Source organism: Neodiprion fabricii, chromosome 2 (assembly GCF_021155785.1).
Source record: "Neodiprion fabricii isolate iyNeoFabr1 chromosome 2, iyNeoFabr1.1, whole genome shotgun sequence".
Lineage (NCBI taxonomy): Eukaryota > Metazoa > Arthropoda > Insecta > Hymenoptera > Diprionidae > Neodiprion > Neodiprion fabricii.
Window position 1 is genome coordinate 26,194,143 of NC_060240.1, and position 27,691 is coordinate 26,221,833.

A 27,691-nucleotide genomic window follows, 5' to 3' on the forward strand; every position below is an offset into this window, starting at 1 on the left:
ATATCGGGCGTTGATTCATTAGTAACACAATGAGTCACGTTTTTCGATTTCTTTGGAGGCTTATGTGACTTTCGGTTTTCCGGTTTCCTGTTTGACGAACAAATTGCAAAATTTTCAAGGTGACGGTCATTTTTTTTTTACCACTCGCAAACATTTTTAATGACGAAAAAATTAGTCGACAATTTAAATCTACGAAAATTGTGAACTATCGAAATACCTTTAAAGATGAAATGATTTCTAGGTAATTTAATATTTTAGAAACAAGCAGAGGGAAACCAATCTATCTGGAAGGGCTACTTGTAGAACTTTTCGCCAATTCTATTATTTGCGAACATAATAATTTTAGACACAACGTTATTGATTCTTGCAAAAAAGAGAAACAAACGCAGAAACAGCTCAGCCGAATTTGCTCAAAATCTCTTCAGTTCTGAGTTACAAATAACTCCACCGATTCGGACCAAAATCATCGAAATCCGTTCATTCGTATCAAAGTTAAAATTAACGAATTGTTAAGAGCCGTCAGTGAATGTGGCTTCAAATCGTTAGCATGGCAGATCATGGTATCAAATACATGAATTTGCTAAAATTTGAACACTTGAAGACAAAATATTTCCGACTTACTTGTCGAACTTTTTTCCTCTCGGCAAGGGTCTCTTTTCCGAGATATTGCTCGCACAAAAGTCATCGCATTTCTTCTCTATTTGAACGGATTTTTCCTCAATCGAATCGGTCTTCTCTCTGCTGGAAGCTTCGAAACTACTTTTTGACAATTTTGAACTTATTGACGCATTTGACTGTAAGTTGGGCTCCGGCTGAGGTATCGTTTTGGATAATTCCTGTGCATACTACAATTAATCGTTTGTACAAAATGATCGATATTGAATCTGGAATTTTCAAACGAACCTTTCCATTTGCTTCGAAGTATCGGGCTTTACAATTGTGAGTACATTTTACACAAGGAACCGGTGCGTCACCCTCTGATCTTTCCAGGTTGTAAAGGCAAAAATACCTTTTACAGGGTGCGGGACGAAGCTTCTTTCTCTTATTGCGGAATTTCGTGAAGCACGAGCAGAAAAACAACTTCGAGTAGTAGTTGGATTTTTTTCGAATAGGTTTAAATCTCACTTCCCAACAATTGCAAGGTCTCAATAGGTGATCGTTATAAGGGTCACAAATTTGAGTTTTCTCTACAGACGCGTATAATTCTTCTGCGTGATTGGCATTTTGACAAGGAGCCTTAGGTTCCTGAGGAGCTTTCGAGACTTTTTGTGTTTCTTTTAAAACGGTCGTGTTAACTTTTTTTTCCTTTGAGTATTTAGACGGTTTTGGTCGACCCTCAGGTCGCTTGCAAGCTTTTGTTTCCCTCGACGGTTTAACGCCAGTTTCTGCCACTGGTTTCTGCGGATTTCCTAAGCTTTCATTCTTTTTAGGCGTCCTACAGCAGCTTGAGAACCAAGACCAGACGCGATGTATGATAATTTCGGTTTCCCTTGTTCACAAGCTTAAAGGGCATTGTGATCATCTGACAAATTTTTATTTTCTTCCACGTACGAGTCAAATATTAAGCATTGTAAAACACTTCGTTCAAAGGGAGAAGCAACTGAAATTACTAATTGCAAGTCCAGCATTTTTCTATATAGAAGCGAATGGACATATGGCTACTTTATTTTGGACAAAAAAATTTCACAATCCATTTTGATAGTGTTCCTAGCATCTATACGAAGAACGTCTTGGATGAATTTTTTGAAGACTCCGAATTGAAGAGACAAATTTAAACCCATACTTCACGTTAATTACACCACGAATTTCGCCACATTAGTTTATTCTACAAGGAGGGAAAGAATTATTTGAGTCAAGTGATATTCGTTTGATTCAACTAAATGCTATAGTTAAATGCGACGAACACAATACTTACTTAATTCGACAAATTACTCTTGTCGGACGAAATACTTGTGACAACTTAATACAGAATTGAATCGAGCCTTTGAAATCTTTGAACGATCATGTTGTGATTATCCATTTATTCAAGATAACACGGCGCAAGTTCGTTACGATAATGTGAAATTTGTATCAAGAAAATGTGAAACTGAAATCACTAAAAATTTTATTTAACGCTCCTGAATCGTTTTGTTTTAAAAATATGAAATTGTTGTGTCAAAACTATTTGAGTTTATTTTAATTTATGTTATGTTGAGTCAAGAGTTCAATGGTAGTATCAGGTAATGAAAATTGTTGTAACAAAAATCTTTTGCATTGAGTGACCATTAAGAATTATTGCGAAGCGCAGAAAACGAATTCCTCGAACGATATTATTTGTAATTTGTAATAGTTTTTGTTTAGTTACAGTCAATATTAATTGCGATGACTCGAAATTCAAGTTTACTTTGAAGGTGTCCTGGAAACACGTGAAAAAATTGTCGACGTTAATATTTCGCCTGTTGAGAATGATGCAAAATCTACAAGAAAATGGGAAAAATATGGGTTTCTAAATTTTTTTTGCATGAAAAATGGAAATCCTCATATGACTATTGATTCTAACATCTAGCTTGAAAAAAAAAAGGACTGAGACGTCTCGAACGTAGCAGTGCAGAGGTCAAAACGTTATTTAACATTTTTTTTAGCCATGCATCAATTGTTTTCACTTTTGACTGCCCAAAAACGAATAGCTAATAGCACACCGGCCATTTCAGCTGCATCTCTCCTTAAAACTAATAATAATTGCTTATATTACGTTATATGTTAAATATTTTGACGGAGATGATTCCAAATCTGAATATACGAACTCATAGAATTAATAATGCAACGTACAAAAAAATTGGTACAGACATGTATTGAAATAATAAAGCTTACCATTCATTTTTTACTAACGATTTATTTTTATCTCGGCACCTCCTTTCACAGGATGAACAATTTCTCGTCGGAGTTGCAGCGGAACATGTTCGTCGGGAAGTCTTTGCTCTAGAAGAAAGTTAAGTTGAGTTGAAAATCCATCTTATAGTTCGTATGTAAATATTCATACATGCAGATATAGAATTATCGCTCGTTGCAGGAGTCGGATTTTTTTTCTTCAACAACTTTTCAAGCAATTTTCAAGTCGGGAAATAAGGAAAGCTAGATTTTGCCATCAGAAACGAATTTGATTAACTGAAATTTCGAATGGTTCGAATAGAAAGAAATTCAGTTTTATTTGACTTCGTAATTTGAAAAACTTGGGACTGATCAATTCTGTTCAGGTTATTGAGACATGTGTAGTGTAGACATACTTTTTAAACGTTGTTGGATCACCGTTTGATGAAAGTTTTTCGGAACGGCATGAAGGCGGGGCGCTTGTAGGAGCTCCTCGTTGACATTTTTTTGCCGAACGTTTTTCACTATGTTTTACAGAACTACAACACGTCTCCACAGTTTTCCGTGAATGACGACTTTTAGACGACGTGATTTCGCTAAATCAAAACGCCCAATGTTTATCCGAGTATTCAATAAGAATTCAACCCGAATTAAATAGTCGGATATACTCACGAGTGTGGTTTTTTTCTATTCGTTGGACGATTTGAATCCTTACATTTTTTTGGCATGATTAGGTGACGAGTGGAGGTAACCGATAAACTGGCACGGATTTACACATCGCAATATATGTTCTTGAAATTTTACAACGTTCACGCATTTTCACTTCAGACGTTTATGCCATAACAAATTTTCAATAGTCTACCTTTTCGGTTTTTCTTTATGGAGTACACATAATTTATGGGATGGAAGCAATGAAGATTTTACTTGCAGCTATAACCTTTAGACCGAACAAATCCGAAGAACCATTTTTAATTTTTCGGTAGTAAAAAGTCTCTATGTTTTGTTTACAATGTTGTTTATATCTCCTGGCTTCTTTTCTCTGAGAAATTTTCATGTATTGTGAGAAAGGATTCATTGGAGCTTTGTGTACTAACCCTATTTAAGAATTTCTTATTCAAAATGACGAATTTTGAAAAAACTGAAATGTTTAAAACCACTATATTGTAACGGTAGAATATTCTGAAAAAATCTATCTGAATTAATTTTTTCAAGGAGTTCTAATGCAATATCATAGTATAATTTTATTAATAGTTGGGTTGCAAACACTGATGTATCGTGTGTTTGAAAAATTTGGTTTTCATGATCAATCGCGTTTACGAGATTTAAATAATCTTGGTACACGACGCCCAACTGTACATGACATCGTGTCACGATGAGCAGGAACAAGAGATCTTGGATACAATTTTTAAATCATTTGTGTTCAATAAAAGTTGCAACAGTTTTGAAATCTAAATATAATTATACGTACAGTATAATTGAGAATTCGGGAACACGATTGTAGTGTTATCATTTATAAAAAACACTCGCACAAATAACCCACTTCACTAGTCAATTTCCCAACAACATAGCTTCCAGTTTAATATAACTGTTAAGAGGTAAATAAATAATGAAAATAATTTATTGGATGACATTCTGTTTAATTGGACAGTCACCAACAGTCAAGCAATAGGGCTAGTAAAAATAATATTTAATTATCATTTATGAATAAAAATACTAGTAATAGTTGTATTCCGACACAAGTATCATTATGTGCGAATGGGTCTTTATATGCTGTAATACGAAATGATTAAAATCGATGGATAAAAATCTTCACTTGAGCAAACTTTGCTGTGTGATTATATACCATTGAGTTTATCTTGGCGTTGTGCATTGCAAATAATACCTATATATGAATAGCAATTTCAAAATACACATTGTCTTGAATTTAGAAGGTTCCACTTCATCTCGCACTGCGTCTAGTAGTTCGCATTTGTTTTTCGATCTCAAACTGTCGTATATCTGCTCTCTGCAGAAAATCTTGTCTCTCCAAGTACCCGTCCTTCCCCTTATTGTGTGTACTTATTTCCTCTTCAATGTTCTCTTCTTTCTTATAGGAATCCCAATCCAGCTTAGACTTTTCTAAAGTGCTTATCTTTGCCTTCTTTCCAAGTTGACAAAGAACTGAAGATATGCCACTCAGACCGCCTTTACAAATTCCTCTGCCTTTTGCACCTCCGCTGCTACGTTGCATGGAATCAGCTGTCGAATCTCTCGCTGAGGACAAAACCAATCTTGCCTCAGCACAGTCTGCAGGCACCTCTTTTTCCACTCTTACTTCTTCACCAGCAAATTCGAATACTTTAGTTATTTTTACTTTTTCTTCGTTCACTGATTTTATCAAAGGTTGAGTTAATTCTTCCTTGGAACTATTTATTGAATTCTTTGACTTGGGCCTTGACACAACAGCTGAAAAAATAAATATGTCTAATGAATTTTTATTTCTACTCATAATTAGTTATGTTCTGGTTTGAAAAAATGGTAACAAAAGTGAGATTTAAAAGTATGATTTAATTCTATCAATGAACATAATACAACAATACTTACATGTATCTTTCATAAAATCAGCCCAAAGTGAGTCTGCTCTCTTTTTTTCATCCTCCTCGCTCAATTTTTTTTTAGCCTCATTTTCTTCAGTTTGTTCTTGGCTATCATTACTTTCTTGCTTTCCTTCCCCAACATTTCTTAATCTTTTCGTACTCTTATTTTGGTTTTTTAAACCTCGTTTTGTTCCTTTACCCTTTCCCTTATGCTTGTCTGATACTTTCAGATTTTCATCATTTTCATCCTCTGGACCGCTCTCTATTTCACCCTCCGATTCTACCTCAGATCCAGCCTCATTGTCAGCTCCATCAGGTATGTAATCCTCATCGTCGTCATCGGAATCAGAAGGCAACTCATGTTCGTTGGACATGCTCTTGCAAATGAAGATTGAAAAATGATCGAATGTTGGCAAATGAGAACTGCTTTTGATATGGCAAATGTAGGTCAATTTCTAAAGAATATTTCAAATCTAGCACTGTGTTTCTGATATTGAGTATTAATTCGTTTTGGCATGAATTGTAATGAGTGGAGTATTCACCATATTACAGGACATAATATACATACAGTTTTATGGGCATGGGTTCACGGGTTTTGGTAACTTTCCGGTACTATGAAAATTGTCGACATAATCGCAATGAGATTACTTAAAATACGATACGAAGTAAACAAAATTACAATGACTAATTTTGAATGACAAGTTCAATATAGCATACCCACGAGCACGTAGTAATAATATGGTACAGAATTTTCCAATGCCTCTCACCTTTTCACTACAATCGACCAAGGACTAGACAAATTTGTATGCGGGAAGACGCTTTATTCAATTATTGAGATTAACCTCGGTTTTTAAGTACGTGTAACAGAGTATGCTTTCGAGGTATTCTGAAGTTTGCTTCAAACAGAATCTTTTTGCTATAGCTGACTGATTTAAAGGACAATACCAAACACTAACTGCTACAAACGATCAACAAGACCGCTGACTGAATAGACTGAAACGCTAAATTGCGATACATGGTCAAGTCAATAGTCAATGCCTTAACTTTCCGACTAACTTCTTTTTGGTCTGAAACAAGATGCGAGCTCAATTCTATACGAATTATGTGACAATGACTGGTCATGAAGCCTTATGGTTTAAGCATGAAGCTGACACGAAAAAATGGGATGTATTGTCACCACGAAGAAGGGAGGAAACAGACATATCTCCGCGATACAAAAGTGGGTCACATTCTGTTCGGAAGTTTGTCGTTCCAATTACCTCCGCTTGCAGCGCTGGTTTCGTCTGTTGCATTGGAAATTTAACCCTCCGCCGGCTATCCATCACGATATCGTTTATCGGCTATTTTTTACCCACTTAGGAGTATCCAATAATTTCCAAAAAATTCACGGAACCAGTTTTGAGCCTCACCTCAATATTCCAGCAGTTTTTATTCCAAAATGTTTGACCAATTAACAAATAGAAATTTATTACCAATGCAAAACGGGTAAATTCGACCATTTCACTAAAAGATCGATATTTTGAACCCAAATTTCTATTAAGAAAAAATATTCTAGTGTTTTATTCTTGATACTATGGTCTTTCAAAAAAACCTACTCACATTGGACTCGGTTTCAAAAAACCTGGGCTATTGCGAAAGGAGAAATTTCGCATAAGATCGAAGTATTCGTGAAAACACAATGTTTTTATCGCTAAAATATGTAATTTATTAGTGAAAAATTGAATGTTGACATGTTATATGACAATTCAGACTCGCTTTGCTCCTGCGAACAACCTCGAGCAAGGTAAAAAAAACAGTTCCCACACAGTGTCATAATATACTATTTAGGTAAACTTGATAAATAGGGTCAGAAACTTTGATTTTCATCGAGAAACTGTGTATGTGATTAGTACCTACGTACCTCAAAAGTCGAAAAAACTGACGCCGCCGACTACCTGTGACAAATTCGTTCACTTTCCAACTTCGAACGGTCGTAACTTCGCAAGGTTCTGATGCATACTAACGTGCTTGCACGTGTGAGCGTATGCCACCGTGAAGTTTTTTTAGGTGCGGGTTCCGAGGCGCATCCACTTCTCCCTCCCGAGATACCAGGACGTGCCAAAGTCAGATATGACGATTCGTCATGAATGGCCGGCGGAGGGTTAAACGCGCTACACGGGCGCAAAATAAAATGACGACTGATGTTTGGCAACTCAAAACGTTGCTGAGACTGAATGAGACCGAGGTTACGTGCGGCTGTGTATTTATGCTGAAATACCTAAGATAATAAATATATATTATCTTAGAAATACCCCCACGTGACAGGGCACCTACAGACAGGTGTGAACCTACAGTTAAGGCCACCTACAGACAGGTGCGAAACTACAGTTAAGGCCACATCAACGATGACACCACCCATCGCCTAAAAATCGAGAAATTTCCAGTCCGTATGTAAGACCGTGGTTAAAACGGTGCATGGCATGCGCAGAAGCAGAGAATCTCTAGCGGTTACATACTTAACTGTTCTAGAATTTTACTGTTCCAGAGCTTCTGTATGCACTCAGCATTCGTGGCTGATCAACATTACGATAAACGTTCACGATTCGTTATAAGTCTGTAGTCGACACGATACGGAATTACGGTGGGTACGTCATACTTGCGCTCTTGTGAAGTGTAAAAGTGTGCGATTTTCTACGCTGTATATTCGCGACCGATACCATTGCATTGATTAAAAAAGTAAATAGTACAAGGAGGTAAGAATGTTAACTTGAGGTGCTATTATGTTACATCGTAAATGTTTATTGATTGTATTAATTTGTGGTTACATACGTCAGCGACGCATTCGCGTACATACTAAGTACGTGGGCGTAGCGTTATTGAGATTTAAGCTTTTTCTTCATATTCCGTCATATGACGATAACTGTCTCACGTTTGAAGGAAATTTCATCAATATTCCACACTATCAAAACGTAAAGATTTCGAACTACTTTTATCATTCGGTAAAAATATTCTCGAACGAACCGATCGCTGTGACGCATCACGAATTTGATCACATATCACACACTTGCGTATGTATGTGCATTTTGTAGTTTTCTATAGGTATCATCTAACTAGGTATTTATAGTCATTACTGTTATCATCATACTCGGATTATGTACGAATATGACTCAAGGTACCTGTTTTCATGTGCAATATAATGCTATAGTGTTTTATTTACAAAGCTTCAGGGATTTTCATAAAGTTTTTCTCTACTGAACCTTCTTCGGGTGTAATATTATGATAAGAATTTTTGTCGGATGAAGATAGCAACGCTGATCTGACCGCAGTATAGTTACAAATAATAATAAATATTAAAACAGCTTCAATCATAATTTTCAAAGCAATGATAAAAAAACATCATTCCTTAGGTTTTGATACTCATTATACTAAGATATAGGAAAATTAAGTAGGCCAATTGTATCAACCCGTGTAGAAGCTGCAGCAATGAGACAGTTATGTCATATTCCATTGAATTATTCACATGATAAAAGTCTTTACTCCCAGTTTAACGCAAATCTTATTATGAAGGTTAACAGCATCGTTCCAAATTGTTTTAAACTTTCGAAATTACTAACTACCAAGAAAATATTCAACGACGGTTGAACACTTAGATATTTATTAACTCGCTGTCTAGGCGGCTATTCAGCCACGCATAAGTATATCTACACCTTCAATCACGTTACTCCTACCACAATAGTAGTTTACAATTAGTAACAAGGTGTCAATATACAAAACCACAAATCATGTGAAACTCTAAATTTGGCTGAAACGAATGGGTGTAGCACTTTCAATGTAAGAAGATTTAAGAATTCGCTGCTTTTGGATCATACAAGTCTGCTAGTTAAAAGCTTTTACTGCATTGTAATTACTGACGATTTCCTGCTCTTACTGTTCCATATTAAATTTAAGATTACAAACTTTTGCTGTACTTTTGTAATACCCTGGGGCCTCAAAGTTCTTATGGTTGGACATCTATATATCTTCTATTTACACAATTATTAAATATTTCTGGAGAATAATTATTACTGTATAAAGTCTTGAGTATTGTAGAAATTTTGGAATTGTTGAATTTTTTAATATTCAAAGATATGGGGGAATTTATGAGGTATAATACGTAAAGCTGTATTCTTCAATACATCTAATCATAAGCAAACCATACTCGACATGAATACCAGCACATCAGTTATTTATATTTAACCCATTAAATAAAAAATATGCTTGTTATATTATTGAGATGGGACTTTTCGCTTTTGAAACTAAGTAAATGAATAAAGCTGGAACTTTCTGACAAATTTTAAAAACTGCATCGAAGTTGTACAGGAATTTGGGGAACTACAGCTTCACAGATGAAAGTATTCCCCTAAAAATCTCTCTTAAAAGTGAAACATACCTTGTGTTCTTGGACAGTTGGTCAATCTAACAGAATTCATCTTACAAGACAGATAGTTTCTCCAGAAATGACCTGTTTTTTCTTTGAATAAATCGTTTCAACGGATATTTATTAATGAAAAGGCTTTGAAAATCTCTATTGAAGATAATAATTTTTTTCCCCAAAAATTCATAAATATTATCAAAAGTGTGGAAATTTTTTAATCAGTAAGGGAATTTTATGGCGGATAAATGCATTTTGTTTATCATGAATCAATCGTTACGTCATTACATAAGTCTACCTATGAGACAAGAATTTTTCTCCAACAAATTAAAAAAATGAGACAGAATCGTCTGCAACCGCACGTTTTTCCATATATGTATAGTTGCATTGTTTGAAACTTTGTTAGAAACTATTCTTCCATAGTGTCTATTTGCATGGTAATGTGACCCTACGGCAAAAAAGCTGGTTAAACATTTGATTCACCGTCATTTAGCAATGCCCAACTTCCACGCAATGCATGGGAAAACAGTGTCACTGCGGCAAAGTTGGTAACAGTTACACATATTATTTTCCCCTGCACAATCTATCATTTGATAACGAAACATCAGTTTCCTCAATGACTCACGTTATCTTAATGTGGTTCTTCCACTCTTATCATGCAAGTAAAGAAACCATAACTTTTTATGATAATACGACATTGCTTTTTACGTTTTACATTTTGTCATGATACGTTTGTCATTATCGTTATTGTTCTTGTTGTTGTTTAATATATTCAAGTTTTCTAATTTGTGCAATTGCTTGGCATTTCAGAATGGTATCATTGAAACGGAGCAAATTAAGTCATTACATACTATCTTTAATTGATATTTATGTTTTGAAGATGTACAAATCTTAAGACGCATAATACAAGACTTTCTAAAACCTGTCTATGGAAGTCAAGATATTGACCCACGTTACTTTGTTCATTTCAATCAATTCAAATTCCAATTGAAGCTGTTTCCATTAGCATAAAAATGTGCAGAGCGAAACAAATAAAAGCACGTGTCACTTTTTCATAATTTCTCACTCCTTGCATTCAAATATCACAATGTAATCTTTTACCCTACACTCAAAGCTTCCTGACTACCAAACTTGTTGCCCATGTTTTATTCATTATTAACAGTGGTACCTGCCATGGAAGGGTTCTTGACTCCCTGCTACTTAAAATAAATATCGTATCGAGAGATGCTCATCGATTAAAAACTGCGATTTTAAAACGAAATATTACTCGAATTAAATATAGTTCATCTTCCAAAACACAATGGTTTTCTTTATATGCACACCAGAAAAATCGTTTTTCAAATAAAGGAAGCCACAAAATTTTCGTTAGCAAATTATGATACGTCTTCAAAAAGTAAAGTCAATTATTAGAAACGGTACCTTGTGATCTAAAATATGAAACTGACATGAGAATGAATTTTAATGTGATTCCGGCGTATGATGAAATGGCACGTTACATTGCGGTCCATGGTCTGCATGATTTCATTACAGATGAAGAAAATTGGATAAATTGAAATATTTTTCACAGCTTTTCAACTCAAGAGACTACAATAATGAAATATTCATTAAGATTAAAACATTCCGGCCCAGTTTAAGGATAAATTAGCCCCACTGTCTGAATGGCAAATAAAATGTTAGGAAAGGAAAACAAACACCAGTTACCAAATTAAATAACCCAAGCCAAGTTATTAACAATTTGGGCAAAAGTTTTATAATTAGAATGCTCGAGTGAACTTTGGTTCAAAAATTTCACTCTTTCGGTTCATAAATTTATTGCAGTAAGCTTCTGAAGAAGATATAATCTCGAAAAGTTCGGTAAATGGAAACGTCACTTTACCAAATTTGTTCTCTTTCACATAGTAGCCTTTTTCTGATGGAAGATTGAACCAGCATGTTTCTGTTTACTGTTCGGTTTAGCTGAAATTTTAACTTCGTAGCTGTCTGGATGTGTCAAGACTTACTAAAATCAGATTGATCTACGAGAAGAATTAGATACCATCAATACTAGTGTATAGAAATTTTCTAATCCATCGATTTTCAGTTATTTCAGTTATCGTAATTTTTATTTTTTTAACCCATTTTGTTCTTCAATGACGATCAGGTGGTAATATCAGGTATTTTCTTTTCAGCTATAAGAGTTCGATACGATGTCAACGTGGCAGCAAACACCTGGGACTGGATACTATCCAGGACAACAAGGTTTTAATCCCAGAAAATTTTTCTCCCTCCATGACATTAACAGTCTATATTTTCATTAACTGCAATACCACAAACTGTACCGCGCATAAATATGATATGAATGTAAAATCTTTTCCTCACCTAATTTATCACCGCAACCACTTCCTGTGCTCCTGCAAGGAAAATACCGCTATACTACTAAAAGCATGGTTACTAAGTAAAACATTTATTGGAAACATGTGAATGTTACTCTTTAAATAAAAGATATGATGTCTGATTAGTGTGAAAGAAACTGTATAATCTTGTAAAGATATGAATGTTTGTTTTCGATTTATCAAGTATAAGTGATATCTGACTCTCAACTACGCTATTTGGCTTTTATATCGTTCCAAATATTATATGAAAATATGCTATATTACAGAAAGACGTATAAGACATGGTATCTACGTGAAAACATCCATTTTGCATTGCAGATGTCATGTATGACTGTTTACCCAAAACCTTTCTGTATTTCCAATCCCATTATAGTGTGGATATTGAAAAATGCACAAGCTAATTAGCTCTACTCTATGCATGAACGTAACTAATCAAATGTGTTGTGCTTAATTCTGTACTGCAGGTGAATTGGCTTGACGTAGATAATTTTTTGTATGACTATATGTTATTACAAATACCTTATCAAAACGTAGATGTTTGCATTGTGCAACATGTTATTTCGACATGTTTCTAGAATGGAATCGTCTTGATGCAAAATCAGCCATGTCATTGGAAACGATTTTGTGGAACTTACCTGAAACAGATATTTCTTGATAACTATGGACAAAGGTACTTCGTCATTAATCATCAATAAAAACACTTAAATTCGATATATCATTCAAATTAGCCAGAACACAATTACTTCTGCAAAATATTAATCAATTCTTAGTATGTTTGCTTCAAAGCACTTTTAAATTTGAATTACTTTAACCAGGGTGGCAGCAGACCGGGACAACTGGGCATAGTCATGTAATTTCATTTACTGGGAAAATTTCGGGAAAAGTCAGGGAATGGACTATATAGAAAAACGTATTTTTTTTTATAAATTGTCTTCAAACTTCAAGCATGTTTCGTAAATTTAGCTGATCTCGCTTTCAGAAATCGTATAATGCAATTTCTACACACCCTTGCTCCTCCTCCTCCTCCTTCTCCGCCAACTTCTGCTTGCTGGAGATTTTGGTCATAAAACCCACCCAGCATTACCTAAATTTTGGGAAAAGTCAAGGAATTTTATTTTAGAAAAATTGTTGCCACCCTGTTTACGACACATCGTTTGTTCTATCTTAACTCAATACGCCCTGTTCAAAATTCAGGAAACACAGTCAAAAATTCTCCTGAAGGATAAATCTTTGAAATACCGAACATATCATCCTAAATACTCGGAGGTTTGACATTTGTAAAATATTTTCCATTATTCTTTATATACGGTCTTTTTAAAAAATTATGAGTTTAGTGAGCATGCTTGTGAAAAATCATATGTTGGTAAAGTTTTTGTAACGATTCATGCTGAGGAAAAATAGTTATTTCGCTAATTTGGAATTGTCTGAAATACAGTAGACCGTAATAAAATGAAACAGACTCATATTTCGTAATCTTAGTTCCTTCAAAATCATTGCAAAATTAAGAAAATAGTGATTCTTATCAAATGTTTCGTTACGATGACGTTACTAACTTCAACCTCCTTGCGAAAACAAAATTGACTTCCATCGAATTGTTTTTCTCCACAAAGAAATTTGGAAAATTATTTACATTAAACTTAACATTTGCAGTGCTTGATCAAGTGCATGTATGACCTGGCTGGTTTTGTAATAAATTAAAAATTTTAAAAGGTCCAATTTAATTTCAAATATCTGTAGACAGAATAACGGATTTAAAATGTACATGTTTTATGGCTTGACTTAGTTAAATTTTATTTAAATCAGACAATCTCTGAATTTCATTTCTTCTGAGAGTCGCAAAGTACAGAAAGATCTGCTAACAATATTCAATGCAATTAGCTGATGATACATTTAATTCTAGGACCAAATACTGGATATCCATCTCAAAACCCAGGATATCCACCTCAAAATCCTGGATATCCTCCTAGTCAAGGATACCCACCACCACAAGACGGCTATAATCCAGGATATCCACCTGCCTATCCAGGAGGGAACCCACCAGGTATATTTAATAGGTTTAAAAAAAAAAAAATTTAATAGCAACAAGTCTTTCATTCAAGTTTAGCGGACCAGATTTTTACTAGTATTTGATTACTCACTCTCTGGGTTTGAAGTAATATAATGTCTATCGCAACGATTTTCTAAAATCTGCATAATTTATTTTCCAACTTGAAGCTGCCGGTTTTGTACCACCAATGAATCCACCGTACGGTCAAGTACCAACAAATTCTGGGACACCGTTTACTCCGCCACCCATGCAGGCGGGTATGTACGGCACAAGTTATGCTGAAGACCCCATGCAGGATGAAATCAAAGGATTTGATTTTAGCGAACAATCTATAAGACGTGGATTCATCAGGTTTGTTCAAAGATTTTTAATTGTCAATTTCATATCACCTTTATGTTATACCATAGTTAAATGAATATAATGAAGACGAAATTAATCATCTACTGTTTCACTTTTTATTAACATGAATGTCAACTGTTATAAAGCGATGACTACATAAATGGTTTTTTTTTTTCTTTCAGAAAAGTATATGCAATATTAATGGTCCAACTTCTTATCACCATTGGATTTATCGCTCTGTTCCTTTTCCATCCTGGTACTAAGCACTGGTTTAGCCGACATACATATGTATTCTATATAGCGCTGATTGCCACATTTGTTTTACTAATTGCAATGAGTTGCTGTTCGAGCTTGAGGCGCCAGGCTCCAATGAACTACATATTTCTACTTTTGTTCACTGTTGCCGAGGGAATAGTTTTGGGTGCTGCATCATCCACATACCAAGTTGACGCGGTAAGTTAATTGCAGGCCTGTAGAGAATTTAGTGGAAAAAGCCATTTTTAAAACTAATTGTTAATGCTCTGTACTTCGATACCTTTTTAAACAGTGGTAACATTTGAGCCGAATATTTTTTTTTTCTACGTTACTGAAACTATTACCCTTGATTTTCGTGGTTTTCAATAGCAGCTTATCAAATATTTTAATTTAATTTGAATAATTCTCGGTACCTAGATAAGTTACGATTTTATCTGTTGCAAAATTAATTCATTCAATGTGAAATTTTATTCTATGCATGTATTTTTCCTAATGATTACAGGTTTTGATGGCAGCCGGTATAACAGCAGTCGTTTGTTTTGCCTTGACAATTTTTGCTTTCCAAACAAAATGGGATTTCACCTTGCTCAGCGGAGTTCTCTTCGTTGCCGTAATAATTCTGTTAGTATTTTCGATAGCTGCATTCTTCGTCAAAGGCAAAATCTTCACTCTAATTTACGCCTCATTGGGTGCGCTTATTTTCTCTGTGTATCTTGTTTTTGATACGCAATTGATGATGGGTGGCAAACACAAGTATTCCATTTCCCCCGAGGAATATATTTTCGCTGCTCTGAACCTGTATCTTGACATTGTTAACATCTTTATTTACATTCTAACCATCATAGCCGCTTCTCGTGATTAGTTTAAAATAACATGATTCATAATATTTGCAAACTCGGATTTCGACTTGAAAGGAGTTCATAATACTTTGATAATAAATCGCGTTTTGATAACTACTGCAACGTGTTATGCACATAGCAAAGATTGTGTATTTTTATAAATACACGTCAACAGTTCCGTAAGCATGTCTGCAAAACAAGGACTGAGTGAGCTAAATAAAGCATGGATGTCGTTGTTGAACCTTATTATTTTACCAGTCTGTTATTGTTCTTACATGAATAAATTCTAAAAAAATACATATTTTGATAATTTATAAGCGAATGCTGATGTATGTATGTAACCCAAGTCGGCGTAAAGAAGTGCTTATTGCGCGAGTCGAAATAACCTATATGGTCAATCTCATTTTAATCGATTCTGTATTCTACTGTGTTTGCTAATTATCCTGAATTTTTGTTGTTACATCTTGTCGGGTCAATGCGATTGTTCGCCTTGTCTCACGTGACATTATTGCCAAACGATTAGTGTTAAATTCGTTGGTTGATGGCAGGGTGATTACATTCCTTTTAATTTTCGTTATTAAAGAATGGCCGATCATTCAATTTGTTGATAATGTTTAATATTAGTTTTGCCCTTTTTCAACCAATCATTCGCAATTAATTAGTTGGGTCAGGGCCGCACCTTCATTTCCTTTGGCTCGGCTATTAAGAGTATTTTTTTTTTTTTGTTGGGGGAAGGGGGTTTTTCTAGCATGGTGTCCGGTGTTTCTGAAAGTCCCTGAGGTCCTAGAGATATCCTTGAATTTTTCTTGTGTCTTAGAAATATTCTATATTTAAGGTTTGCTGCGAATGATATATTTATTTGTGTTCACTAAGTAAATGTTTTTAAAAAGTCGATTCCTGCCTCGAATCGCGTTTTTCGTTTTTCCTTACTAACATGTGTAGTAGAAATAACGTACATCTTGTACGTTGCGCCGATTATGTACAGTGCCTTCTGCACTCTGCATTCGTTGTAATTCTACTTTTCCTGAGTGTCCTGGAATTTGTTACGGATATTTTACCGGATACCATGTCTAGGAATCGATTAGTTACCATTACCCATTTTCATTTGAAATTGCATACGTGGAATAAGGCATACAAATAACTTTTCTATTTTTTCATTTCTTTCTCTTTGACATAGACTTTCTTCTTATCAGTTTAGGTTTAAATATAAACTAGTGTAAACTTCAGATTGAGTTTCAGCAGAGTTTATAATTGGATCTTTATATTTAAGAAAACCTTTGGCAATGTAGAATTGAAAATGTTATATTTATATATTTATGTATTTCAGTAATGAGTGAGGTACTTTTGAATAATACAGCTATGTAAGTTGCAGATGTAAGGTAGCGTATACTTATTACTTGGTTTTCACAACCTTTTCACATATTCTTATGAAGTAAGCATATGTAGTAATTTAATGTAAATGATTTTCATCGATGTTTGTAACTTGGACTAATGTATTAATCGATCTGGTGTCCAATCGTATTATTGAATAGCATAGGTGATTATAATAAAAGAAAAAGTTAAATATACATATGTCAAACTTCGTAATTTCGTTTTGAATAGTCCGTAACCTTTTTAACCAGAAAGTTGAATTGTAGAATGGAACTTGGGTGGAACTGAGTAGAGCAGCAAGTTTTTAGCAATCTAAGAGCATATTTTTCGTTGGTCAGCATTTTGCTGTCTGTCTCAGTTGTTAAAAACACATGATAACACCTAATTTTCTACAATATTATTCATCAGAAACAAGGGCCTGCATTCAATTAAGCTGCATGGGCGGACACCCTGTGCCTCAAAAAATCTAGTATCTTCCTATTTGGGTAACGTTAAGCGATTGACTTGAAGTCTTCATTCGCTTCCACAGATTATATGTATAGTGACTATTGAAACGATTTGATAAATTTCCATCCTAGATTGCTATTGTATTTTCTTTAATAGAAATAACACGTACGTCACGTTTAGGGAATCTATTCTGTTCTACCTGTATTATAAGTTTCTTGCAGCTTTTCTTTTTCGCGAATTTTTGGCCAGTCAGCAATTTCCACACAACCGGTAGAATTGACAACAAACTTTCAGGAAACCACCATCAATGCCTCCATGAACAGGGAAAATTTTCATTTTCTCGAAACCGCTATGTGCACTGTTTTGCAAGGAATAACAGTGATGCGCAGGTAAAATCTATCGAATTGAACCATTGAATACTATTTTGCTGAAAATGTAAGTGCGCACGATAGCCAGAGACCTGGAAACACGGTTACATAAATACTGCTTATAAAAACCGCGCTCTTCCTCAAAATCAGTGTTTTTGATCACAATTGCGTGTAAAATGGGGCTGTCGAGCCCTTTTTTGTGTGTGAGGTATCTGGACTTTGATATTTGGATACATACGTCAACGTCGAAATCGACTAAGACACACCCCGTTAACATAAATTTTCATTTGAAAAACTGAACAAGCATGAACAAATCTAGATTTTCACCGATTACTTTTGAGTTTGAACTGATAAAACAGCTTTGCCAACATGAATTTTGTTGATAGAAATTCGTAACATTATTTGTTAAGAAAATGCTAAGGAAGATTTAGCGCCTCTAGAGGACACACAAACTGAAAGTTAATGACAGAAAAGAATTGATAGCACAGAACTAGCTATCTTATTCGTATTACATATTCGCAATGTTACTAACACCATTATACAATTATAAATTAGTAATTCCTTCGAAATATTCATTTTGTATTAAGCAACAGTATTTTCATTTTAATAATAATGAGTCCAATTCCGGATTAGTTTAAAAAATGAAATTATTAATCACGACATACTGGGAAAACAATAAAGACAATCATTCAAACTATTTAAGACATTTTTTTTTAACACTAATATTTACAGGAATATAATAAAGCTATGGAGTTTCGAAATTCAATTTACACGGGGAATTAGTGTAAACGGATTTCTTATAAATTAAGCGCTGTGAGCATAAAAGTATTAAATTGTTTATTATAGGTACATATTTAATAGTCACTGTGTTTTTACACTAATACAAGATCATACTAAAAGTTATGAAAATTGCTGTTGATCATGTTCAGTGATAACTCATTTTGGAACATCGTAATCGTTGCAGTCTGAGATTGAATAGTAATGTTGAATATTACTTGGTTGTTTTTTTTTTAGCTACAGCAGCTGCAAGATGATCTATCATATAATCCATCCGTATCTCATCACAAAAAGATTTGCCATTATTGAATTCAGAAATGTATGTATGTACATTTACACTAATGTAAGTCTTCGTTCAGTATAATAAGTATAACCATTTACAGAGCAGGGAATACATGATGTCCGAACAAGATTTTTCTATAATAACGTCAGAGTGCACGTATTTCGATAAAATTGTGTTGAATTTTTGAACGTGAAGTTCAAAACGAAATTTGTGTAATGTCGCGAACTGTTATACTGTAATTACTATTTTATCATAATTTCATTGATATTCACAATTATTTCGCTGAGCTGCAAGGAGAGGGCTCGATTACTTACCGAATGCAACTTAATTCAGCTCACACCTATTATTCATATGAAAATTGATCGTTATAAATATTTACTCTCGCCCCGAGAGAACCGGTCATTCAGTAGTTGGGCTTTTTTCAATATTGATTTCTTCTGTGCTTCATCAAATCGGTTTGCCTGCAGATCTATGTCTCGATCAAAAGGTCTCCTTGTCGGTTTTGCTGCCTCCTTAGCTTGCTTCTCTTCTTTCTGTTCAGCACAAAGTTAAAGAATCACGATAACAGGGTGGCAACAGAAATCAAAGTACAAAATTTGCTGATATTTCCCTGGTTTCCAGAGCTTGTAATCCCAAAGTTGCCTGCCATTTTTCAGCATTATTACCTACTATCATACTTCAGAAATAGTCATATAAATGCTGTGTAAAGTAACTTGTAGAAAATGGTGCATTAAAGTTAAACACGAGGCTGAAACTAGCGGCCAGAATTATCAGTCAAACGTTCTAATGTTCATTTGAATAAGGTAGTGAAGTTCCAAATAAAAATTTGGAAATATCTTGAACCCCCAGTACTTTTGTAGAATTACCAGGATAAGACTGAGCTGCATTTTTCTATTTCCAAAAAGATTAACACGTTTTGCCTAAGTCTGGCTGCTAGATTCAGCTTCATAAATTAAACAAACGTTACATGAAAGTGAAAATCGAAAAATGACTCGTTCTATCTTAATTCATTTGTTTGATTTCCAGAGCCCAAAAATTCCCTGATTTCCCTGATTTCCCTGATTCATTGGATCGATCGTCAACCAGGGTAATTACTAATTTGCATATGAAATGTCAACTGACTTCGTATTTTAGAAGTCGGAATTTTTCACCTTGTAATACCATGTTCTGAAATATTTTTTTGCTGCATACAATATTTAGAAATTTTAGAATAATCTGTGAAAATTGAATTGCAGACATAATTCATACTGTGATTGCAATTTTGCAAGATATAACAAATTTCCTTTAATCTGTCTGGATTATTTTACCTTTTTCTTCTTGTGAAGTTTTTTCTTATGAATTTCCAGAAGAGATTCTTTTCGTTTTTTTGATGCATGTTTTTTTGCCATTTCTTCCATTGCCTTGTCACGCTGTTGAATCGCCAATTTCTGTGATTCCCTTGCTGGATCAGCTACTTTTGTTTTCCCTAGTACCTAATTATAAAAAAAAATTATCTATTTAATAAGGCAGTACATCATTTTTATTGCAAAAATATCCCAATTGGATTTAGACAAGCAATACAAAAAGAACGGTAGCTTTTAATTATATGGTGGCTACTGCCAGGAAAAACCGTGAAATGTCAGAACAAAAATTGGTCCCGGAATTTCAAACTTGGTCAGGGAAAAAAGTAGACGACCAAACATTTAGTAAATGGTTGCAAAAGAAATTGGAGAACTCTCATTTAGTTATTGAAAAAAAATGTGTGTTAACCACATCCCACAGAAGTGACATTTTTTCGGTATTTCAAACAGTACCGCGCCAGCATACGTAATACACAGACAATATACATATGGATATACTAGGATGGTCCTTATTGAGAATGTTGACGAAGTTTTTCTGGGCCGCCCCCCAAATCGACTCGAAGTAATACAAAAAGAATGTCTCTATTTTTTCAGATTTTTATCTCAACTCTAATCTCTCCCACCAGGAGGTGGATTCAAGATATACGTGCTTCGGCCACATTCGCAGTATATATTTTATTGAAAGAGTAACAACTTTTTTTTTTTAATCTGTAACTGCGAGATTTTAGTAGGCATGGGTGCTATTGCTGAAAAAAATTCACATTATCATACCAGTAATCTAGACGAATTGGGCACCTACTAAATGAAAAACAACGTCAGATTTAGAGAGTGTGCAATTCTTTTAAATTGCCTCGTATTATAATGTATAATCATTATCAGATAGTAGCACCAATGCCCACTAAAATCTGACAGTTAAAGTTTTTTTTTTTTTTGAAAATTATTACTCTTACAATAAAATATATGCTGAGAATGTGGCCGAAACACGTGTATTTTAAATGGGGAAATCCACTGCCTTGGTGGGAGGAGTTAGAATTGAGATAAGAATTTGAAAAAATCTGAGAATTATTTTCGAATTACTTAAAGCCGATCGGTGGGGGGGGGGGGCAGAGTTCGTCCAAGCTCGAAATTAAGGACCACTCTAATATATGTATATTTAGATGTGTTAACATGTAATTTGTTTTGCCATTATTGAGTTTCTTAATGAATTTACATTGAAATGAAATGAAGAATCGGGTGTATTATAATTGGAGATTCATAGCGCTATTGAAAATAATAAGAACTTCAATCAAGGTAAATCGGAAACTGATCAGGGAATTATATTTCCGAAAAAAGTGGTTAGCATGAATTATTAAAAATCGTTTGTTGCAATATTATTAAAGTGAAAATCTTGCAGTGTTGAATAGTATTATGCAGCATCGGATGTGTGCGAAGTTGTATGCGTTTAACAACATGCAGTATAAGAATTTCGGTTGTAGACTATCACTGCTTATAGTACATAAGTTTAGTAAAATATTACCTTTTCTTCTTTTTTTCTGGCTTTGTCTGCAGGAGTGTCGGTCCAGCTAGATCTATCAGACATATCTGGTCCAGCTTTATTTCTGAATTGACGTTTACCAAGCCCAAGATTCGCAGCTTGCACCGATGGTAGCTCCAGCATCCATTCTTCGCGTTTCTCAACAACAGAGTCCTGCATTTAGCAATAAGCCAATTTTCATCAATCAATACAGGTGAAATAATAATGTGAAGGAATAGCGAATTTCTTCCACTTTTCAGAAAATAAAAAAACTGTACACGTGTTCACAGTTTAAATCAAATGAAATTTTCGAGTGAATAATCAATAGAACTGAGAACATTGCGCTCTTAATATGATACTTGTCTCATACCTGGCCAGCAAGTTTGCTCTTCATTCGTCTTGCACGATCTTCCAACTGCCGTTGAATGTAATTGTCGATTGCTGCCGGATGATCAGCTGGCATGGGTCCAAGAACTTCATCTTCTGAATCAGAGCATGATTTCTCAAGAGTGTGATCTATCACTTTGTTCATCAAATACGGAGGCAGTGTAGGACCAAACACAGATGACCTTGATGAGATGGTGGGATGTTGGGGTGACGTCGACTGTTCATCTGATGATGTTGAAGAGTTCAGCGCATAATCTTGCTGAAAGCCAGGCGGCAAACTTGGCCCGATTACTTCGGTTGGTTTGATCTCTTCTTTGACTTTGGCTGCATCGTTCAGCAAACTTGGACCGCATGTTGCTTGTGATCGGGATTTCGGTAATTCAGAATTGAGTCTGAAAGCTGGAGGTAGACTAGGGCCAATGATAGCATCCCTCGGTTCATTAGTATTATTACCAAATGTAACTGGGGAGCTGGAGTCTTTAGGCAAAAAGTAATGGCAGTTTCCACTATCAGATTTTGTTTCCGTGGAAAAACTTGTTGCTGACAAACTTCGAGACATTTCATTCGGAAAACTCCTGTACCCGGCTTTGTGGCAAGGAGCAACTTCACTGAAGATATTTTGTTTTCTAACGACTGTATCTACTTCGCCACTACGAATTTTAGGGTGAGAGGGAAGATCTTGACGATATTTTGGAGGCAACACTGGCCCATATATTTCATTATCTACAATTTGTCCTCGATAATCTTCGTCGGCTTTATTAATTGATAACGATTCTTTACGCCGACTTGACTTTTTTGTATTATTTGAGCTGGGTAAGCTCAGGCTATGTAGTTGTAAGCAGTTGAGTTTACGCGAATCTTGATCCCCTTTTTCTTCGAGCTTATATCCATCTTCTTCCGAATCTTGTTCCTTGCTCCAATCTTTGCTATTTTCGTCGTCTCTTTTATGGCTTCTGCGAAGATCCCGAACCGCAGACACAGATACCTCGGGACCTAGTAAGAAATCTGAAACGGCACTAGGGTTATTATTACTTGGAGCTAGTGGCGTGATGTTGTCGTTCCTTGGATTTACCTTGTATATCTCCTCCAAACGGTGTGTATTCAACGCCGCTTGCTTCTTCACCAAACGTTCGTACTGTCGTCGAGATACTCTTTTTTTGATTTTTGGTCCATAGTAATGAGGTGCTAAAATTTCTCCTCTGATGATCGGCCCTTTGACTGCTGAAGACTTGGCATCTGATGAGTCTGGGGATGTTCCTTCCGTGTCCGATATTATATCAAAATCAGACAGGTTCATTTCTCGGCAATCTTCCAAGGCATCGAGGGACATAACAGGACCAACGTCCGGATCTAATGCACCTAAATCGGACTCGCTGTCGCTTCCAATTTGTTCCAGTATTTTGCTCGGCGAGTGATTATCGCGCTTGAGACTTTTTTTTTCCGACGTTTCCTTGGAGCATTGTTTTCGAGGTGGATTTTTGGCTTTTGTCCTTTCATCATCCATCGGTTTAGTTTTATCCCTATTGTTTGACCTGTCTCTACTATCGTGTTTTTCCCGTGATCTGTGGCTGTGCTTTGCTGTCATTAATCTGTCGTGACTTGGATCACGTGATCGTTTTGGCACGCGACCCTTATCGCGCAAGTAGTCTTTGAAGTTCTTTTCATCCTGATCTCTGGGGTCTTTAGTTTCTTTCACTCTCACATCTTTTGGAGCACGTAAACCGGTATTTTTCAAGTCTCTCGATCTCGAATCTTTAACGTTTCTGTGATCTTTGCTATTGGATAAATTTCTAACGGAATCTTTACCATCTCGGTGATTTGAATTTTTGGAATCACCGCAGCGTTTCTCACCCTCCAGTAAAGTCTTCAAGTCTGGTAATTCTTTAATATTTCCTTTGCTATTATGCCTCGAATCTTTATTGTTACTTTTATCATGTTTATTATCCCTTAATGAATCTCGGTCCCTAGAATTTTTCCGCCTAACTCGATCGTTGGCTTCCTTACGATCACGATCCTGTTTCATTTTACCAGCATCACTTCTATTGTGACTGCTTCTTTCCATAGATCTTGATCTGTACTTGGAACCTTTAGACACTGGCGATCTTCTTTTGTTTTCACTGTGCAGTCTTAAAATATCATCCTTTCTAGTAGCTTCAAAACGAAAACGTCTTCCATCGTCACTATCCTGAGATTCCGAGTCGGAGTCAATCGTTGTCATTTTCAATATTTTTTCCTGAAAGTCAATTATTTTGATAGATAAAAGTATATTTACAATAAAATTTTACTGGATTCGAATTCATATTTATATTTGAACTTAAAAACTGCCAGAGTTCTTAGTTATACCCTGATTAAATATTTCGTTATCATGAAGTCAAAAAAAAATTCAAATTTTCTCAATCGACTATAAGCGCAATAAGAAGTTGAAAACATTAGAAGAGCACAGCTATGCCAAAATTTGCATATTCTTTCGAATTGTACTATAAATTTAAAAATTTAAGTATGCTTTCAGTTTTACAAAACTTCGAATGCTGAATTTTGGTTTATCTTTGGCATAGCTCTCCGATATAAAATGTGTGATATATGCAGCTAGAAATAATGGAAGGTAATGACAGTGCTGAATAACAAATATCCATTGATGCATAAGATTTAAGCATTTTATTTGACAATGCAGAAGCTAGAAAACCCCAAGATAAAACACAGACTTAAATCCAAAGGAGGAATAATTTCACTGAATTCTTCTAGTGGAATCTTTTGTTTCTTCATTTTTGAAAGGCGTCTTCTTCTCGAGGGTGGATCGTGTAAGGCTGGCATTTACTTCTGGAGTCGTCTTCTCACTTGATTCCTGAGCTCGCATCATCTTGACCACCTTGGCTGCCCCGTATTTAACAGACTTAACAATGCCGACAGTAAAAATCCCTTTCAAGCTTTGCGAGACGCTAGACTTCCACACAATATCCTTAAGGCATGCTTCCAGAATTTCACTACACTCCGGATCATGAGCAATGGCACGCAAGCAGTCCTCTGTGTCTCTGGATCTAGGGCCCTGAGACCACGATCTCACTAACTTGACCTGTGGCATGCGTGGCAAATGATTCAAATGATGAATCCGGGCAAAAGGGCTGGTGTCCTGATGACACATGACGGCGGGCTCGTCTGACTTTGGGATTTCAACATACCGATCAAAGTGCTTAAGAACGGGATTGTAGAGAGATCTAAAATTTTGTATCTGGGGTAGAACGATATTGTGGACTTTATTCTTGTCTTCGCCAAAGGTCATTCTGAAGTCTCCGTTGTAGGAAAGGTTGGCAATCGTCTTGTAGAAATCAGGTTCCGTAAAATGCTCGGGGAGTAGAATTAGCGTGGCATGGACAGCAGAGTGTAGATTCTGTATCAGTGCTCGTCGTAGAGGGGATTCTTCTTCCTCAGGTTTAACCAAGACCTGAACAGGCTTGTGAAGTCTTCCTGCTAGGTAGAGAACGTTCCAATCTAAGAGATCCTCGATCAAAGCGGTGTCAGAAGTTACTCCATATTTAATCAGTCTGCCCTCTTTGCTCCTGACCAATGTATTATAAAATATGTGAGCTCCCCATTTTTCTTGAATCTTGGCAACGCTGTTAGCACCCAACGAACGCATCAACTGAGCGTAGTGTTCAGGATTTAGCAGCATGTTCTCCTTGTGCCAACGGCTTGGATCGCTTACAACAAATACGAGATCCAGCATATTCTTGGATAGATCACTGCTCTGCTGCTTCATCACTCCCGAACCGTAAGCAAAGCAGAATTTCATGTTACCCGGAAATTCGGTAAGGATTTTCGCGTATTGAGAAACAAGCGTGGCTTTATTCATGCTTCGTGTTTTAGCTCTCTTCTCTTGGCTACTTCGCGAATGTTTTATCAGCCTGTTTTATTTAGCAAATGCTTGGCGACGCAACGTCGCAAGAGATTCCCAAAACTTTTCGGTCGTCACTGATGCAGAATTTCTACGCAGTGTTCGGAACAATGTTTTAAAAAGAGACGTCAATGCTGTTTGCGTGTTTATTGTCAACAGTTTTTGCTAAATGCAACAATTTTCATCATGTATGTTCGTTGGAAATGGGAGAGATCTGCCATACAACGCCTTTAACGCAAAGACTGGTCACTGGGACTAACCTATAAACTAGCTCCGTGATCGTGTCGTAACGAGTAGGTTATACTTACGAGAATTGATGCGCCGTTTTAAAGTTGATGGCTGGATGCTGGACGATAAGTAATTGATCTCGTGGCGTACGGATTCTATTCATGCTACCTAACGTAGCTTTCACAGTACATATTGCGAATTTTCGTAAGCAAATAAGGACGGAAAAGTGTGCGCAAGAAAATGGATTTTGTGCAGTACTGAAAAACAATGCATATGGTAGAAATCAACCGTGCCCAAGAAACATGAGTATTTTCTCGATTAACGAATGGCGGTAGCGGAACTGTTCCAAAAATTTTCCGTGTTTGAACCGCTCGAAATTATCTCGTCGTTGAACAATTCCCACTATTATTATCCCCCCGGAAGAAGATATCATTAAGATTCTGCGGATCTATGGCAATCGAGAACCTATGCCACGCGAACGATGAATAAACTACTGCGTGAACTGGGAAAACGTGGTGAAATTGAGATCTGTATGGCGCGCGTGAGGCCTGTTATAAACGATCGTGGGCGGAAATAGATGCTCGCTCTTGTAGATACATACGTAATCAAGCAAATCTATTCCGTAAAGAACCGAGTGATCCTTAATTATTTACTATGCTTTGAATGTACTTAAATATTACCTAAATATCACAATTTTCAACATTATATTTTTGCGTATATTTCGATACTTTAAAATCAAAAGGCACAAGTTAGCCACTAAGCATTCGGGCCTATCGACACGAGACTTTATACTTTTACACATGTTCCCTACACACGCTATTGTGCATAACTTTCATGTACGGTTTAATAATCTGTGTCTTGTGTAAACGGTGCACTTTATTTTATTAAATAAAATCATAAAAACTGTACCAGTTATACACATTAATGGTACAGGGAGAGTGCGTAAACGTAGCAAATGATTATTTCTTGCCATGTTTAGCACAATATATGCACGTTACACGGTTTAATATAATACTAGAAAGTGCGTCAAACCCCTAGGGAATTTCACAATCTGAAGATGATCTAAGCTGTGATTCTTTTAAGAATCAATCTTTACGATGTTAGATTAATCGATTATTATCTGAATTTTCACAGTTTCGATTATTATTGAATCGATTCGTTTTCTATACGGAACGATTAGTTAAGAACAACTTTCTATACAAATGCAATGTTAAGTCTACTTTGTATTTTATACTGAGATGAAATATTCTAATAAATAACCACTGTCTCTCATAATTCTTAAAATGAAGTCATTTACTTTTCCTGTTATCTGATTACGTGGAAAAGGTAATAGAAAACTTCAAAAATACCGCTTGTTTGCTGCCAACAATAGTACACCAAATAATATGTATATACAAATGATTTCTTCTAGTTAAAGCTGTAT

General features: G+C 35.6%; 4 protein-coding genes across 13 annotated transcripts; 1 reads left to right on the forward strand and 3 right to left on the reverse strand.

Moving 5' to 3' along the window:
- Positions 1-4,062: 4,062 nt before the first annotated feature.
- LOC124175902 (craniofacial development protein 1) lies at positions 4,063-7,463 on the reverse strand. 5 transcript variants are annotated; one of them, XM_046556534.1, is made up of 3 exons: positions 7,324-7,463; positions 5,431-5,800; positions 4,063-5,292 (listed from the first exon to the last, which is right to left on the reverse strand). In XM_046556534.1, the coding sequence occupies exons 2-3, from the start codon at positions 5,795-5,797 to the stop codon at positions 4,787-4,789; spliced, it is 873 nt and encodes a 290-aa protein (XP_046412490.1). In that variant the 5' UTR covers positions 5,798-5,800; positions 7,324-7,463; the 3' UTR covers positions 4,063-4,786. The 5 variants fall into 5 exon arrangements, with proteins under 5 accessions (XP_046412490.1, XP_046412486.1, XP_046412488.1 ...); XM_046556530.1 differs by lacking the exon at positions 7,324-7,463 and adding an exon at positions 6,480-6,566; XM_046556532.1 differs by lacking the exon at positions 7,324-7,463 and adding an exon at positions 6,141-6,462.
- A 430-nt stretch (positions 7,464-7,893) lies between these two features.
- LOC124175900 (protein lifeguard 1-like) lies at positions 7,894-17,233 on the forward strand. Of its 6 annotated transcripts, none has more exons than XM_046556524.1 (6): positions 7,894-8,043; positions 11,982-12,051; positions 14,086-14,226; positions 14,400-14,583; positions 14,754-15,024; positions 15,329-17,233. In XM_046556524.1, exons 2-6 carry the CDS (start codon positions 12,000-12,002, stop codon positions 15,686-15,688), a joined length of 1,008 nt encoding a protein of 335 aa, XP_046412480.1. In that variant the 5' UTR covers positions 7,894-8,043; positions 11,982-11,999; the 3' UTR covers positions 15,689-17,233. The 6 variants fall into 6 exon arrangements, with proteins under 6 accessions (XP_046412480.1, XP_046412481.1, XP_046412479.1 ...); XM_046556525.1 differs by having other exon boundaries at positions 7,918-8,047; XM_046556523.1 differs by having other exon boundaries at positions 7,956-8,138.
- LOC124175897 lies at positions 16,313-26,793 on the reverse strand. The gene is made up of 5 exons (XM_046556513.1): positions 26,349-26,793; positions 22,135-24,384; positions 21,768-21,938; positions 20,219-20,383; positions 16,313-19,444 (listed from the first exon to the last, which is right to left on the reverse strand). The coding sequence occupies exons 2-5, from the start codon at positions 24,367-24,369 to the stop codon at positions 19,277-19,279; spliced, it is 2,739 nt and encodes a 912-aa protein (XP_046412469.1). The 5' UTR covers positions 24,370-24,384; positions 26,349-26,793; the 3' UTR covers positions 16,313-19,276.
- Positions 17,920-26,336, reverse strand: LOC124175899 (phosphatidate cytidylyltransferase, mitochondrial). The gene is made up of 2 exons (XM_046556521.1): positions 24,835-26,336; positions 17,920-17,990 (listed from the first exon to the last, which is right to left on the reverse strand). Exon 1 carries the CDS (start codon positions 25,996-25,998, stop codon positions 24,877-24,879), a length of 1,122 nt encoding a protein of 373 aa, XP_046412477.1. The 5' UTR covers positions 25,999-26,336; the 3' UTR covers positions 17,920-17,990; positions 24,835-24,876.
- Positions 26,794-27,691: the final 898 nt, after the last annotated feature.